General features: G+C 38.2%; 1 protein-coding gene across 7 annotated transcripts in view; it reads right to left on the bottom strand.

The window, feature by feature from the left end:
• Positions 1–17,388, bottom strand: part of MIB2 (MIB E3 ubiquitin protein ligase 2) — a 69,627-nt gene that overhangs the window by 10,925 nt on the left and 41,314 nt on the right. For 4 of the 7 annotated variants that reach the window (XM_072427145.1, XM_072427146.1, XM_072427148.1 and 1 more), the window contains 10 exons: positions 14,780–14,886; positions 10,217–10,411; positions 8,910–9,052; positions 8,307–8,426; positions 7,090–7,194; positions 4,901–5,063; positions 4,439–4,572; positions 2,801–2,949; positions 2,012–2,168; positions 1,403–1,557 (listed from right to left, as the gene is read on the bottom strand). In XM_072427145.1, coding sequence (XP_072283246.1) covers positions 1,403–1,557; positions 2,012–2,168; positions 2,801–2,949; positions 4,439–4,572; positions 4,901–5,063; positions 7,090–7,194; positions 8,307–8,426; positions 8,910–9,052; positions 10,217–10,411; positions 14,780–14,886 — 1,428 coding nt within the window. The remainder of the gene's footprint in view (positions 1–1,402; positions 1,558–2,011; positions 2,169–2,800; positions 2,950–4,438; positions 4,573–4,900; positions 5,064–7,089; positions 7,195–8,306; positions 8,427–8,909; positions 9,053–10,216; positions 10,412–14,779; positions 14,887–17,388) is intronic. The other 3 variants (XM_072427149.1, XM_072427150.1, XM_072427151.1) reach the window with 3 other exon arrangements.

Raw genomic sequence — 17,388 nt, 5'->3', positions numbered from 1 at the left:
GGCACCTTTTAAAATTCAGTTTTCTGTATCTCCTTACTTTATTAGTGATAACATATGAGAATGTGGAATTGATAATGTGGGTTTATTTAGCACATGCTAAGAAAATTTAGAACACACGCATTATTTTATTTCTATCGTGCTCAACAGCTCTGGCAGGGTCAAAAGAGCTGGCCTGATTTTTGTTAAGGTTCACTAAATTCTTGAAAGAGGACCAACAGCTTTTAGCAGCCAAGTACACCAACAGCTACATCGGGCAGTAATCACACCTGTTTGTGGATCTGGATTGCTCTGTCATTACATACTGAACAAAAGGCTCTGACCAACAGAAAACTGACCACATCTGAAAGCTCTTAATGTTTCATTTTATGTCCATGCTGCTGCAGCTAAATATCAGTAAAGCAGGTATGCAAGAGGGTTGGTTCTTCCTATTTTCATTACAGAGGCAACACTTCATACATGTCAAAGTACCTTGTAGTGCAGAAGCTTATCTCTGACACATTAAAAATGTTGCACCAATTTATGACCGATTTAAATATTCAACTTGGGGCGTTACAAATGGTTTGTCTTGGTATGATAGGATCTATTACTAGTTGAAATGTTCTATTTAACAGTCATGGATAAAGGATATTGCATGTTTGGAAATTATACAAGATTTGGGCAATAAGTTTTGTTTTCCCCCCCTCAATGTTTATATTTAAATATAGCATACTTTCAGTGCCTTACTATTATCAAAGCTGTAAATTACTAATTTTCTTAAGAATAATTTGAACCGTGCTGCTTACACTATTGTAAAATTTCTATTTTTTTAGTTTGCTATGATGTTGTAATCTTTCTTATTAAAATTTAATAAAACTTATTTAAGAAAAAAATGTTACACCAACACTTTACTAAAGGATGTTATATTACCTACACTCCCTCCCAGCCCCCTGCAGCTCATACTAAATGTGGCTGGGTTACTGACCTAAGGGAGTGGGGAAGTCAAACCCTAGTAATTTAGGACATTACATGGGCCTGGTATGGGAATGGAGGCAGGAGCTTCCATTTAAGTGCCAAGTGGTGTTACACAGTAGGTCAGGTTGAAAAAAGACACAAGTCCATCAAGTTCAACCACTAGGGAAGTAAATATCCCAGATATAAAACCCTATGGACATAGTTGGTTCAGAGGAAGGCAAGAAAAAAACCCTTACACAAACTTCCAATATTAGATGAGCAGAAAAAAAAACAGGACCTTCGAGTGGTTATTCCCTGGTCACCACAACCCAGAAAAAAGGTCTTCCGCTAATGTTTCCTAGCCTATTTCAATGGAACATACATGGGGGTACATGCATGCCCTTTAGGAATGTTCTGTGGCTTGTAAGATGGCTGATGACTACTTAATAAGAAGAGTTAGAAGCATACTTACAAGACATTCCCTTTTAGAGCAGAATGGTGGAGCAGGTTGAAGCCTTGCTGATTCTGCACAGTGAAATCAATATTTGGTACTTCAGTGAGGATCTCTATAATACTTCTGTAGTCTGCTGTGATGGCATAATGCAGGGGTGTGTCTCCATGTAAGTCCTAAGAGAAGACATACAAAGGTGAGTGTCATTGGTCATCTTTTTTGCTTGGCTAGTGAGAAAATAGTAATTAGTAACCCTTTTTACCAAGAAGCCCATAATATATGTATAGCAACAATCGGTCATAGCATTCTTTTAAAACTTCTTAACATGCTTAAACCTATCATTTGTATAATATCAGTACTTTTGTGAAATCTTTAACTTATAAATAAAAATGAAATACAAGACGTTCTGGGATATTTAAAAAACACAGCATTCAAGTCTTTTTAGCAATGAATCACACTAACTCCTCAATTTGTCCAACCTAACTGAAAAACCATATAGATCTTTATAAGTTAGCAAAGGCAGAGGACTTTTTACATCTCTGACTCATCCAGCTTCAACACAGAATATTCTCATAGTGGGACAGAACAGGGTGGGAAACTTGCAACCTATATTTGTAATAAACAACTCACCTGGACATTGATGGCACAATTGGGAATACAGAGTACTTGCACCACCTCTGTGAAGCCTTTATTGACAGCAATGTACAAAGCAGTGCACTTGGCATTATTGAGTAGCTCAGCATTGGCTCCTTTTGTCAGCAAGAAGCGGATGATAGCAGGCTGGTTACTGAGAACAAAACAAATATTAAAGGGAAGTTCAGAGAAAGCCAGAAAAATACAGAATAAGCTGGGCAATGTTTATGCATTTGGGTTATTTTAGAAGCTGAAATCAAGACTAAATACTGTCCAAATACAAGGACCATGAGTATCCTTTTTTGAAACTTGGTACCCTTTAGGTAACTTTTGCCAGTCCCTGCAGTAATCCACCATGAAATGTACTTTCTAGTAGTTTCCTATAATACATACTCCAGAGTACTGCTTCCTATACTTATGTAGTGTGACTGATGGGCAATGTGTAGTCTATTGACTGATGTAAAATTGTCAGTTGAAAGCATGTCTGTGGTCACTTTAACACACTAAATCAGGAATGGCTACTAAAAGCAAAAACCTTATAGTATAAATTCCTAGCTATTGACACAGCATCTTGTTTGGAAGCTCAATCAGCTTTCAACCAGGTTCTATGCACTAGTGCATAATTCTTATATTTCCTCTTCTTAAGCCAATTAGTTAATATTTGCATAAAAGCACCTCTACTTTTAAAAGTCTTCTGGGCCTTTCTAGAAGGTAGGTAAGTGTGCACAGTCTAAAACTTAGTGCACTAGGCTCTTTCTGTATTTTCATAGCCTGTACAAATCTTACCCATAAGCAGCATAATGTAATGCAGAATCCCCTTCATCATCCTTTAGGTCGATGTTTGCATTGGCTTGAATTAAAACCTTCACCACCTCTATGTGTCCCAAGTGGGAAGCCACCTGTAGAGCCGTCCTGCCCTGGTTCCTTATATCCACCTAGCATGGAAAAAACAGCAGCAACCGTCAACACACAAGCAGAGGCCTTGTACTGGAAGGAGAAAATGAAGCCTTTGAGTGTGACACATGGCCTATATTAACCCTCACTGGGGCCACTTTTATTTTATCTGTATTTTGTTCATCACTGTGCATATTCTGCAGCTGGTGGGAACACCCGCCAGTGCTGACGCAGTCATTTATTCTATAATACCGGTCAAGGCGTTATAGGCTGGAAGGTTACAAGGTTTTTAATTAGCTAGACTGATGGTGATGCAAAGCAGTCCATGTTCTGGTTTGACTCATTTTAAAAGGAGGAATCCTGCTTGGATGTCAGCCAAACTCCACTAAGCTAAACTTCAGATAATCAAGCAAAAAAGGATAAACTAGAAATCTGCTTGGTGCAAAGCATTATGGGCTATAGAACGTTTAAGACTAACCCTTTTAAACCTGGAATCTGAATAATTGGTAGATAATGATGAAGTGAACCTCTCTTTTCTTTTTAATACATATGGAGTTCGAAATCTTTAGAACACCATGACATCTCGTACTTCCAGTGTCAGAGGTCTTTGTGTTTCGATTAGAAATCTAGTTCATGCTTTTTATTTAAAAAAATTTTGACACAGAGAATATGGTTATTAGTTGTATTTTTAGTAAGCCTTGAAATTTATGAACCTGGAGTATTGGAATTTGTAAAGTAATTTCCAGTACAATGGATGCATGCACACATTCAGGTAAAAAAAAAATGAGGGTTCTATTGTTATTCTGTCTCTCACAGCTACAATAAACCTACCATTACAAATATAGACTGGTCATTTCTTTGTCAGAGGGCAAACGTACAAAATCAGCAGGGGATCAATTACTTCTTTCTCTCACTGTAAAAGTTCTATTTTAGATGTTTTTATTTCGTAAAATAAATACAATCAGGAAGAGGCATTAACTTAAAGTGTACCTAAACTCAGGATTTTTACTTTACATAAAAGAGTAAACAACCCTTTTATGTAAGGTAAAAATTCTGTAGACGATCGAGAATGAAAGGGAGCGCAGAGCCTCCTGGGATACCTACGTCACGCATCCCGGGAGCCCTTTCATCAAAAAGGAAAAAAATTGCCAATCTCATTAATGCGCAGTGAGATTGGCAAGTTGTTTTCCCAGTCTACATTAACCCGATCTCACGCCTGTGTCAGGTGATGTAGAAATCAGAACCTGGAAGAGGGGGAGAAGATGGCGGCGCCTAGCGCATCAGCCCGAAGATGGATACCGGGACGACGTGGGACCCGACGGAAGAAACCTCCGAACCGATCGACTGCTCTGCGGGATTAAAGGTAAGTGTACTTATTTCTGTTTTAGGCAGTTTTTAAAAGGGCTGAGGTGGATAGGCAGACATGGGATCAAGGCACAAGAATCTTGCTGCTGGTAGGACAAATATACAAAGGTGGTGATGAATGAATGTGAATTTGTTAGGAACAGGGACAATTTTTGTAAATGGTACCTTGTCTGGGTGCTTCTGAAGCATCTCCCTCACTTTGCCAGTGTTTCCTTGAGCTGCTTCTATCACCAGGGAATTGGGACTTTCACAATCTGTCTTCTGAGCCAGAATCTTTTCTAAAATGGAGACCAGTGCACCTGCCAAGGAAAACTTAACTGATTAAAAAAACATTAACAAGCATAAATAAATTAGGTTCTATGCACATGGCATTTCTTCTTTGATACAAATGAGTTCATGCCTGCTAAATGCAAATTTGTAATTAAATAACTATTTAGTAGAAGGAGGGACCAATGCTGAGCATTACACCTGGCTAGTACAGTGAGCTGGCAAGCCATCCACACATCTCTTTTATGTTCTTACAACCAACTCAACCCAGGGGTAGCCACACTCTGCAAAATCCAAGAATATGACGGAAGCTAAAGGGGGGCGGGTTCTTCTGTTATCATAACTCTGCTAATAACTTACTTTTGGACTCCTTGGCATTTTCAGTTGTCATGAGGTTGGCATCATTGTCTCTCTGATAAGAGGTGAGGCAAGCAGGGTTAAATGTCCACGACTGGCCACCAACAGACACTCTCATGTCTCCATCTCCGAACACTTTAATAACCTTGCCGATCTGTCCCAAAGCCTAACAGGCAAAGTGGAGAAATGTAAAAGGATTAATTTCAGATTAAAGAAGCAACTATAAAAGTGTTGCTGGTTATTGTGTCAAATAACTGAGGAACTTGAAGCTAAGCATATAATACATTGTGAATAAGCAAAGGGCTTCTTAAAAATACATGTCATAATGTTCATTGGCTTACAGAGATATAGTTCACACATTTTTCAAGCATTTCGACCCCTGCAAAATCAGAATCCTAAACTTAGACCTCTGCAGAAGGAATTGTGGTCTCGGCTGTCTGAAAGGCTTGGACCAAGACTACTTAATTTTGGATTATCTAAACTGCCACATGGGAAGTCCAGCATGAATGTTGCCACCAACAAAAACTGCATGGGACACTGTCCTAACTTTGAGTTTGACATTTCAGCTTTGTCACCTAAAGTTTATCAATTGCAGCCCTGTTTAACTGCCTAAAATCACATGGTGTCTACCAAACCAGGAGAGTGCATGCTAGGGACAAAATATATTCTTTTTTTTTCCTCTAGACTACAGGGCTCCAGTATTTCACACTTACACACTTCTTAGGTGTGGGTAGTATGGGTGTAAAGTAAGGCTTTCATCAGGATAGTAACTGTGAAACTTTAGGCTGTGTCTGATCCTGGAGTAAGGTAAGTAAGTAAGGTAAGCCTGCACCTGTTTACATTAAAATACTTGCATACTTATGGCCAGTTCTTATGCTCATCATATTGTCATGTAGACTGTAAATTAGTATTGATAAACCAATATGGTGACCTAATTTATCAAAGAAGGAGAACTAGCTATAATTTGATTAGCTATATTATGACAGCTCTGAAGATACAAAACATTATTTAGATATTGTTATAGAAAATCTACAAGAACTGGGGCTCCTTACATCAAAAACACTGACTTGTATTAAATACAAGTCCAGCTAAGAAAACTCATGTGTAAAGAACAGAATGTTTGGTGAAGTGGGAAGAAAATTTCCGCAAATTCTGAATACAAATCACATAATAACCTTGACAGAAAGTTAGTGGGTGTGAAGGAAAGGGTTCATGGCCAATGACGGTAGTAAAACGTATGAAGACATTTACAGAAAACAAGAGGAAGAATTTACATCATCACTCCAAGCATTTTGAACAAATTTGACTTTGTGATCATTTCAGTACCAAAGCCTCGTCTATCCATTAATTGTCACACTAGACCCGATTACAGATTAATACATTTGCTGCATACAGAATACCTAAAGGACGGTCACCTTGGTCAGCCCTGCACTGGATGAAGCGTAGAAATGTGTTCAGAAACTGCACAAACAGAGGATCAATCTTGTGTGATTACAGGCAGAGTGGTTTCTGATAATTTCAAAAAGCTTTGAAAAATTTCTTTAATCACATGTTCCAAAATATAAAAAGAGTGGAGAGATGAGCAGTGCAAATCATTACTTTTAGCCTCTGCAGGCAGCCAAAACTGTTGGTTTATAGTAACGACACTGCCTGCCTGTCCAAGCTACACACAACCATTTCAGACTTGTTGAACCTATACTATCAATGCAGTGTATAGAAACCATGGATTCTATGGCGTAGGAAGAATTGGTATATGAAATGACACATGGGGAACCACAAGGCATGTTATCTTTGGGTGAATAGAAGGACCTAAAAAGTATCAACTCCGTTGGGGCAGACAGTAATACTAACCTCCACTGTACTAAAGGCATCCTGTCACGGTATGCATACGATAGCAAAACATTGGCGCTTTACCCTGTGCCCTTTAAACAAGTTCCCACTGCCCTCTGTAGCTACAGTCACTATAAACAAAATAGTGTTAAAAATTCAGAAGTATTTTAGGTGTCCTAGCTTCAACTCTCATTCATGGTACTTAGCACCATGGGGCAATTCTGTTACTGTATACCCTGGTTATTTGTTCAAAATGGGAGTTAACACAGAGAAATGAGCAGACAGATGAAAAATTGGAAAAGTTCCAAAAGCAGAAAGTTTTCCAGTGCTAACAAGTGGCACTCATGATTTCAGGCACTCACAGGAGCCATATCATCTGTCCACTCTCCGTGACCAACTTGTAGCTTCTTGACTGTATCCATGTCATCCATCACACGCACAACATCACCAACCCAAATGCTGCTGTGCTAAAAAGGAAAGAAACAAAATAAAAGAAAAAAAAAAAGCTTTTTCACTGTATGCAAAAAGGAAAAAAGGGAGCAACTAATAAAAGCACAAATTGCAATAACAATACTATAAAGCGCAACTGCACAATCTGACACTAAGTGGCAGCACTACGCAAATAAATACGCACCATATCACAACGCTAAAGGGATGTAGCGGCATTGACGTGATCATGTGACACGCATACTCTCCAACCACCAGGTACACCCATGGATAAGTCAAGGAGTCACCATTAAAACTGAGGAATAATTTCTGCATCATCTTCTACATAAAGACTGAAGACTTCAGATTTTTTAATTTCCGAATTTACACTCTTTGTTGAGGATAAGGCTTGTGAAAGTAAGAGCTGTTCCAATATGTCTTGGTTATGGTCAGGACACAAAAAATTCCATCAAGCAATCTATTTGCTAACCTACCCCTGCTACCCTACAGTTACTGAATATGGTGAAGTCCCCAGATGGTTTACCACCTGATCAGGACCACGTAACTATACTTCTGCAGCAACTACATGTACAGGGTATTTGACAGCAGTGTAAAGGGGGCCTCTGACAACTGGCGCAAGTAAAGTATTTGCACCTTTGTCATTATGCCATTTTCAACAGCCCATTTTCTCCATTAAAAAGACCTCTCCTATACCACTCCTACTACACCTCAATAAGGACCTAAAGACCATGCAAACGACATCAAAATGCAACAGAAATTGCAAATGAGATTTAACACTGTGACGATAAATATTTAAAAATCAGATTCCTAGGCCTTCCATGACATAGAATAAATGGGGAGAGAAAGTCTACAGCTATCAGTTACTGAACTTTCTCTCTTATAAGTCTGGTTTGACTGAACAGATTAGAGTTAGGAAGTCTGATCAAGATGCATAGGAAAGTCAAGGTAACATATTACTAGGGTGTGCTGGGAGCTTGGTATAATGATTAATCCAGGGACGCACTTTTTCTTTGAAAATGCTACAATATATAGGTAAAAACAGACCTAGCTCTGAAATCAATAAATAAAAAAAATAAAATGTCCATTCTTTTAAATGTAATTTCATGTCTGTGTATTTTGTTGATTTACATACATCTTGCGGTACCTTTGTCAGAGCACCAGGGTGGAATGTCCAGCGTGTTTCACTGTTGTACTGCACTCTGACATCCCCCCTCTCAGTAATTCTGTGAACAGTTCCTGTTTGACCTATAAACTGTATGGCAAAAACAAGCTTAGGCAATGAATTAGGAAGTATGCAATTCAATGATGTCAAACAATTTTCATCCTAATAAAGTAAACCCATTGTTTAGTCCTAAATGCATTTTGTCACATTGCAATATACAGCAGTAGATGATTGAAATACAGTGAAAATATGGTTTGGTTTCTTGCCAAATATACAATAAATATACAGTAAGACAAGCACAGGGGCATTGATGCTGTTGCAGAGTTGTCATCAGCAGGGTCAGACACACATATGTTTTCACAAACTCCCACACAAGCTTTTTAATTAGTTGGCTATTAAACAAGAGATAATTATTTTGGGGGAGACACTAGAAAAAAAATTGGCTAAAAGGTCAAAAGTGGGCAGATCTCACCTTCTCTGAATCAGAAAAACATAGATCAAGTGAATGCAAAGTTACAAAACAGGACAGTTTGTGAATTGATGACTGAAATATTACAGTAACTATGCAATTACCTCTGCCATTTTTGGGTTCCATCCTCCATGCCCTTCTTGCATTTCCCGTAAAATTTCAATATCCAAAAGACACTTAACTTTATCACCATGCTGGAACGGATGCCGTTCTGAACTTTCCTTCCTCTGAATCTCTGCTGGTTTTCCTTAAAAAAGGACAAAGGCATGTCAATAAAGCTGGCTGTAATATATCAAATATGCTGGCCAATATGCCAGGGGATTCTTTCTTATGTCAGTACTTAAAGTCAGACATGAGGAATATACAGTTGATAAACAAGGGATAGCACTATCAATTTCCTATATATATATATATATATATATATATATATATATATATATATATATATATATATATACTATATATATATATATATATATATATATATATATATATATATATATATATATATATATATACACACACCACATAATTGTGCCTCTAAAATCCAGGATTCATAAACTTTTTATACTTGTGGTCAATAAGTTTTATCCAATAAAGAATATTGTAGCTGCAACACAACAGATACAGTGTGAAGATATCCTCAAGAGGTTGAGTTTATATATATATATATATATATATATATATATATATATATATATATATATATATATATATTAGTATAGGATAGTTGCATGATTTAAGCAACATGTGCCTATTGGTGCAAGATGCGGTGGATATGTCCACAGCAGCAGGGTATGGAATGGCCCTCTGAACATTTATGTAACACTTTAAAACTTATCTCAGAGAAGCCATGGGACCTGGCTTGCTTGTATTCTTGCTGTGGATAGGGTTTGGCGTGAGGCACTAATAAAGTGAAGGTTGGGCTGCCGGAGTAAATAGGGAACATTCCCTCTCCTCCGTATGCATTGCAGAGGAGAGGGAATTCCCTTCAGGGAGCCACAGCAAGAGGAGGCTCAAGAGCCGCATGCGGTTCCGGTGGCTCCGGGTTGCCGGCTGGCATTAAGCTTGATTGTCCAGGGGTCGTTAGGCAGGAACAAACTACCAGCTAGGCCATATCTAGCCTAAAGGCTGGAGTTTGACGACCTCTGGCTTATATGATTACTCAATGGAAAGCAGGTCTGTACATATTTCTGGGTGACTGATCATCAAGGCTTGACAAAGTGCAATCCAACAGGAAGTGAGCACCCAGTGATCCATAAAACAAATAGGTTATAACCATTTCTCACTGTATTCCAAAAAACTATACTTGGCTGGAAGTGTAAACTAATCAAGTCTGGGAAATATTAAAATCTAAAAATAAATAAAACTAACATAATAATGTTAGAGAAAACCTTTCTGTCTGTCTTACCGAGCTTAGGTAAATGGTCTTTGTAATAGTGCCCTCCTTGAGCATCCGCAATACACTTTAGATCTACTTTGCCCTTGTGCCCAACTCTGTACACATTAGTGGTGCCGTCAGCCCAAGTTACACTTGCCACGCTGCGTCCAGTCTCTACATCCCAACCGCGGATGTCTACAACCCGGCCAACTTTAGATTCTCCACCTAGACAACACAGAAGACAGAAAGCATTGTGATTAATAAAAAGTGAGCTTAATAATATTATTACTAAACTTTATTTATAAAGCGCAAACATTGTATGCAAAATTGTTCATTATATAGGGTTTGCAAATGACAAGTACAAACAATGACACAGGAGAGGAGAAGACCATACTGAATACAGCTTACAATCTAAGAGGTAAGGGGAGAGTAATGTACAAAAGGAGGAAGGTATGAATAGTGGTTAATTATACACTGGGGAAAGCATTTTTGTTGAGTTAGATCTTACACTTGTTTTTTTACTAGTTTTTGGGTGGTGAATCCAGAAATGACCCCAGTTTTTTGCTAGCACATCCAGTTTTTACGATACAGGGTACCCTCCATTTTTGTCAAAAAACATACAAATTTTACATACAATGAAAAAATAAAAAAATAATAACTTGAATGTACTGTTTATTTAAATGTCTTTTGTTCATACAAAGGATTTATTGTTACTCTATGGGCTGTTAAACTGTGTGTGTCAACAAATCTGGCTGGCCCGCCACTACTGCAATCCATAGTAACAGCGAGCCAGCTGCAACTGATATTAAGCTGCTGTTTTATAGATGCGAGTACAATGCTGCTACTACAACTCCCGGTATCACTTGCGTCTTTAGACCAGCGGCCTCTCTGCCTATGCGTGGCCTCATATTTTATAGACCCAAGTGATGGCGGGAATTGTAGTAGCGGCATCACTCGTGTTTATTGAACAGCAGCCTATGCGTGGCAGAGTTTATACTGACAGATAAGCTCAATTATCAGGAATTATCATAGAGCTATTGTTATATTAATTGTTGTACTGTGCCAGAGAATGCAATGTGAAACCAAATGAATACAGCAATTAATTTGGTTTCACATTGCATTCTCTGGCAAAGTAAAACAATTATTCTCAAAAAGAAGAAACAAGAACACATGAGAAGAGCATGCAGTAATATGCAGTGGATTGATCTAAATAATTTACATTAATCCACTGCATATTACTGCACACTCTTCTCATGTGTTCTTGTTTCTTTTTTTTTTGTTTAATAAATTTCAAGTTTGGCCTGCGACTTAGTCTAAGTTTTGAATTTCGGCCCTCTGTGTGTTTGAGTTTGACACCCCTGCTCTGACATTTTTACATATTTTTTACAGTAAAACATTTGAAATATAACCGGGTAAGCGCTTAAAGTAAAAATTTACGCTTATAGCTTTTCCTGGAGTGTTCAGTGTTAGGAAAATCCCACCGGATGCTCCAACAATAGTCAGCCATCATATGTACATCCCATCTACCCCGATACCGTCCTTCCATGACCTTCAAATCTTGGTGGAATCGTTCACCTTGCTCATCACTGACTGCACCAAGGTTTTCCAGGAAGTTAGAAAGATGGCCATGCAGAAAATGCACCTTAATGCTCATATTGCAACCAAGCATTTTGTAGCTCTCCAAGAGTTTCTGGACAATTTCTGTGTAATAAATTGCTTGTGTGTTTCCAAGAAAGTCCTTGACATTGGCTTTGAATGATATCCAAGCATTCTTTTCGACTTCTGACATTGTCCTGATGAAATGTTCAACTTTGATGAGCTGTCGAATCTGTGGACCATCAAATACACCGACCTTTTATTTTTTTCAAATGACAGGCTAGGAAATGCCAAAATGAGGTACTTGAAACATCTCCTTCAGTTGGCAAAGCTTTAACAAACTGCTTCATCAGACCCAGTTTCATGTGCAGAGGCGGGAATATAATATTCTATCAACAAGTGGCTCATGTAGAATGTTTGGATCATCTGGTTTTATGGCAGATCTTGGAGGCCAATACCTTTCCACCCAATGCCTCTGACGAGCTCTGCTGTCCCACTTGCACAGATAACAGGGATACTTGGTGTATCCGCATCGCTGACCAAGAAGGAAGCTTATCATTTTAAGGTCAACACAGATGACACAATTGTGTTGGTGATATCGCAACAACTCAATAACTCTCTTTATGTCTGCATATTCTTCACAAAGACAAACTGAATGACCAATTGAGACCGACCCAAATATATTGCGATTGTGAAGTAGGGCACACTTTAATCTCCGCTTTGAGCGATCTATGAATAGTCACTATTCAGTTGAGTTATAGATTGGAATTCCCAATTCCTCCATTAAACCAGGTATGTTATGGCAGAACACAAAGACACTGTCAGTTCTAAAGTACTGCAGAAATGCAAATTCTCTGGTTCGGAAGTACAATACCTTTGTTCCTTTTTCAAGTACCGTATTTTTCGGACCATAAGACGCACCGGACTATAAGACGCACCAGGTTTTCAGAGAAGGGAAAACAAGAAAAAAATATTCTGAACCAAATTGTACCAGTGTAGTAAAATATTTATTATAACTGTTTGTACAGTACAAAGAAAAGTACAGTACAAAATACTGTAATAAATTAACATAATGGCATAAACTCAGTGGTGGTTAAGAACTATCATCAACTACCAATAACAAATGAGGACTAGCACTTTGCCTAGCACTAGCACTCATCACTGGAGTCAGAACTTAGGGTGATCACTTCCTTACTATCACTAGTATCACTTTCTTCACTATCTTCATAAATGATATATGCCCCTGTACCTCTGCATTCGGACCATAAGACGCACCCTGATTTTCCCCCCACTTTAGGAGGAAAAAAAGTGCGTCTTATGGTCCGAAAAATACGGTAAGTTTTTCTCACGCAGTCTTGATGCTAGGAGTTCTGAAGCCTTCTTCAAAAGTCCCAAATCACGTGCCAAATCACTCAACTCATGCTGATCCAATCTCTTACAGAGTTTTATTCAATTTCAAACTCTTCATCATTGTTGTCACTTAGTTCATCACCATAATCATGTTCTTCAAGAGAGAGTAGTGTAACAAAACCCGGCATCTTATCACGTGTGCCCTTTGTCCACATCTGTAAACCCTCAACACACTGTTTGCACACCTCATGAGGGGCCCAAGACTTATCTTGTTCACCAAGTTTAACTTTGAAATATGCCAAATAGGCTTGCTCTACAAATATGCTGATGTTCGCACTTTGACTGGGAATAGTAAAACTGCCACAGATATAACTATATAAATGAATCAGGGTTGTTTAGGCACTTACGACGAGAAACAGCAGAACCAGACATGATCTGAAAGAAAGGAAATACGTGAAATGAATAGCCTATAAAAATCCACGCTGCAGTAATCGCATTAATGTAAGAGGTAGAGAAAAAACCCGACGTGATAGAAGAAAACTAACTGCACTTTCAAAATCAGCATACCTATTTTAGTGTAAATACGCTTAAAAATTGAAGTAAACAAAAAATTTGTTCAAAATTTTTACCCAGTGTTCGTTATGGGTTAAAAGGCAGATGAAGACGGGTAGGCAAGTTTGAAAAGATGCATTTTAAGGACTTTTTTAAACATGTGGAAAGTAGAACAAGCATAACAGGGCGAGGAAAGGCATTTCAGAGAGTAGGGCAGCTATAGTGAAGTTCTGAAGTTGTGTATAGATATTTTATATATAAGTTAGGAAGTCATTAGTATGTCATTGGAGAAGCGAAGAGGCTTGCCTATAAATGAAAGGACACATTACTGATTAATCACTATTCTTTGGATCTTTACAGCTTGAATATTCAACACTACAAGCAATGGATTTCATTTATCATTAGATTGTAAATCTGTTCACAAGGATATAATGTCCTGCAGAAAAGATTGAATGTGCTGGGCTCTGTCTTCTTTAAGCTGTAGCTCAAATGATATACACACCACTTGCAACAATTAAAGTGCACAGTATTATTATTATTATTGAGGCAAGTAAGAATTTGGTTAGTGGAAAAAAGGCATACAGCTAATCCTATGCCACAGTGGAAATCTGGTAAAGCTATGAAAAAGGCTCCGACCAAATAAAACATGCAATCTCAGATCAAAAAACTGCCTGGGTTTCAAACATCAACCAGTCAGATTGTGTTTTTTAATGGAACGTGGGGGAAACAGACTGCCTACATGGGCCATACACACAGAAAGACAACGATCATGAAAGAAATGTGGGGGTGATCAGTGGTGACCAATTCCTGGAAGTCTGAATGTAATATATGTCCTTTGAACACTGCTTTATGTTCTCCTATGTCTTACAGCAAGGATAAGAACATTCAATCTCCAGGAGACAGTGTCCCTAACCCAGGGCTCTAACACTGCAAGGCAAGTGTAAAAATCACTGTGTACACATTTCATTGTACCAACGCTTACAAACACTTGTTAACAAGTGCAAGAACATTATTTGAACATAGTAGCAAATGCACCTTATTGCCCTTTCTCTGGTTTAGTGATGACCCTGTTGGCCACTAGGTCTGACCACTTACCATCTTGGTTCCCCCATTCCCAGTCAGGTCCTCGCACCACTTTGGCACCCTGGAAGATTCCTTTTAGCACTACACGGGGAAGGCCTTGGCGGGGCATCAGGGAGACCCTGCAGAGGCAAAAATAAAACATTTGGCTATTAATACTTTTAAGGAGGCTATTGTCAGGATGGATGTTACCTGCCTCTGAGCTGAGGAGGTCTTTCAGTTTGAAGTTCTCCAATGACCCACATCTTAAATCAGTGCTAGTTCTGAGGAAGAAACATACCTGTGCATGATAATAAATGGTTGTACTCAACAAAGACCCAGACCATTAAAGCCTTACAGTTAAAGGATAAGTGTTTCCTACTAGAGAGGTAAACCACTGAACCGTTAATATAACTTGTGAGTTCTGGTAGAAAGAGCTCTGTGTTCCTGGGAACATTACTATGGGGGCACCAGATCTCCATGAAAGATTTGGAATTTACTTATTATAATGTAAATTAAGGGGAATTGGAACACCCAATGGTAGGTGGGAACAGGCACAACTACAACACAAAACCCCCATATATATGGCCACATTGTAGGTGTATAAATAAAATTATTAAGAATAGAGTTGGATACAAGTTCTTGTATGGAAGGTTCAGCTTATCTGTCCGTTTTAATATTGAGTCTGGTATGGCCGACCCCCTGCCACTGCATCCTTCTCTTTGTCCTCATAAAGCCTAAACTCTTGCCTTATCTACACTGCAGCTATCCCTGAGATGTGTTAAATATACCTGGGACTGGTGCTGTGGACTTTTTTTTCTTTACACTAAACATCAAATGCATTTTGTGTCATTCTCACTCCCAATTATTAGAGTTGATTATAGTTCTCCAAGCAGTGGTAATTACCTGAGATTGACTTTGCTGCTCTTTTTACAGCATGCCAATTAGCGAAGGACAAAATTTATCATTCGCTAAATACAACAATTATTCCTCTGCAGAGAGCATTTCAAAAAAAAATTACTTTTATATAATAAAAGGTCTGCTTTGTTTCAGTAATTTCACATCCACTCCATTGTCCAAAACTGGGACATCTAGGAATCTCATTCTTCAGGTGTCTAAGTATGAGGCTCCAGAGAAATACATTAAATCATTGGTTGCAGTGTTACAATTATATTGTAAACTACCTGCAGTTATAAAGTCTTAAGGGAAGTTTGGCAATGTCTTAGTTTAATTATATGGTAGCGTGGCTCCCCCTACAGGTAAAATATGTAGATGCAGTTTTGTAAATTAGAGAAGTAACATCTCATATATTCTTTATTTATTCTTTTAATTTACAAACTGGTACGTATGACCACTGACTTTACAGATTGACGAGAATCTGAAGCCACTGTTTTCAAAGTTTGAGTTTTCAGGGAATTTCATTACACTATATTTTATCTTCAAATTATGGTTTTCATGAAGAAACATAGGTCAAATGATCACAGACTGACTTGTCAAAGGTCAGAAAAGTTTTTTGGGAAGGAGTGGAGTGCGAGAGATCAGTAGGTAATGGAGAAGTGAAAAGAGCATACTGTAACTTTTAATCACACTATATTAGACACAGTTTATAGCAGATTACCTATCATGACCTTTTAAACATTATGTAAAAGGGAGGCCAATTTTTTTTATTAGTTTTTTTTTGGGAGGACCCATTGGTAAAGACTGTGCGGGAAAGCTGCACGTGATGTATTATTACCAGCAGGCTTTGGGTTGTTCCCTGCGTATGCCTGCTGTGTATATGAAGGGAAATTGTAACTTTTTTTTTTTTTCCTTTTACATTTTAGGGAGGAAATGTTACCCAATCTCACGCCTGTGCAGTGAAAGATCATATAACGTAGGAAGAACTAGCAAGAAGATGGCGGTGCCTGCTGTCCTGTCTGCACTAGAAAGGAGAAAGAAATCCAGGATGGTACAGGACCGACTAAAATCAGATTGCAGAGGAATCGAAGGTTCTTCCAAAGTAAAGGCAAATGTTGCCTTTTCCCAGATTACTCCTTTTTGTTACTTTTGTGTTACTTAATCGGCATTTCACACACAGGGCCTCCAGAGTTAAACTTTTAAAATAATGTTTTTTTTTTTCCATTGGAACAGCACTTTTTCCAGGCAGATTAGGAAGGGCCTGGACCTCACCAGCTTTTATCTGCCACTAAAGATCACATAAAGATAAAACTTACTAATCAACTAACATTCTGATGCTTGGGTCTTCATCTGTTGTTTATTTCTTTATACTTAGACAACCAAAAGATATACTTATGTTATGTTCAATTAAAAAAATAATAAATCTGTCATTGTCGACACAGCAAACTCAAGTTCTGATATGCCAATTTTCTCTTCACTACCTCCCAAATAACTAAATCAAACAAGCATAAGTATATTGGACGTCTTGTGGGCTGTATGCCTGCACCTGGTCTTTGACTTGCTATGTAATAAAAGAGTTCACAGATCTAGAACTTGCAGTCTGCATTGGCATTTAGTATTTAAAAATATTCAGTTTTAAGGCAATTTCTGCAGAGTACTGCTATAAGGATTTCCTTTCTTTGGTATCTGAAATGAAAATATGGAGAAGAGAAATAGAGTCCAGCCAGCCTGTCATCTGTAAATGATGC

This window comes from Pyxicephalus adspersus, chromosome 11 (genome assembly GCF_032062135.1).
Source record: "Pyxicephalus adspersus chromosome 11, UCB_Pads_2.0, whole genome shotgun sequence".
NCBI lineage: Eukaryota > Metazoa > Chordata > Amphibia > Anura > Pyxicephalidae > Pyxicephalus > Pyxicephalus adspersus.
This window is presented reverse-complemented; position numbering and strand designations above follow the sequence as displayed.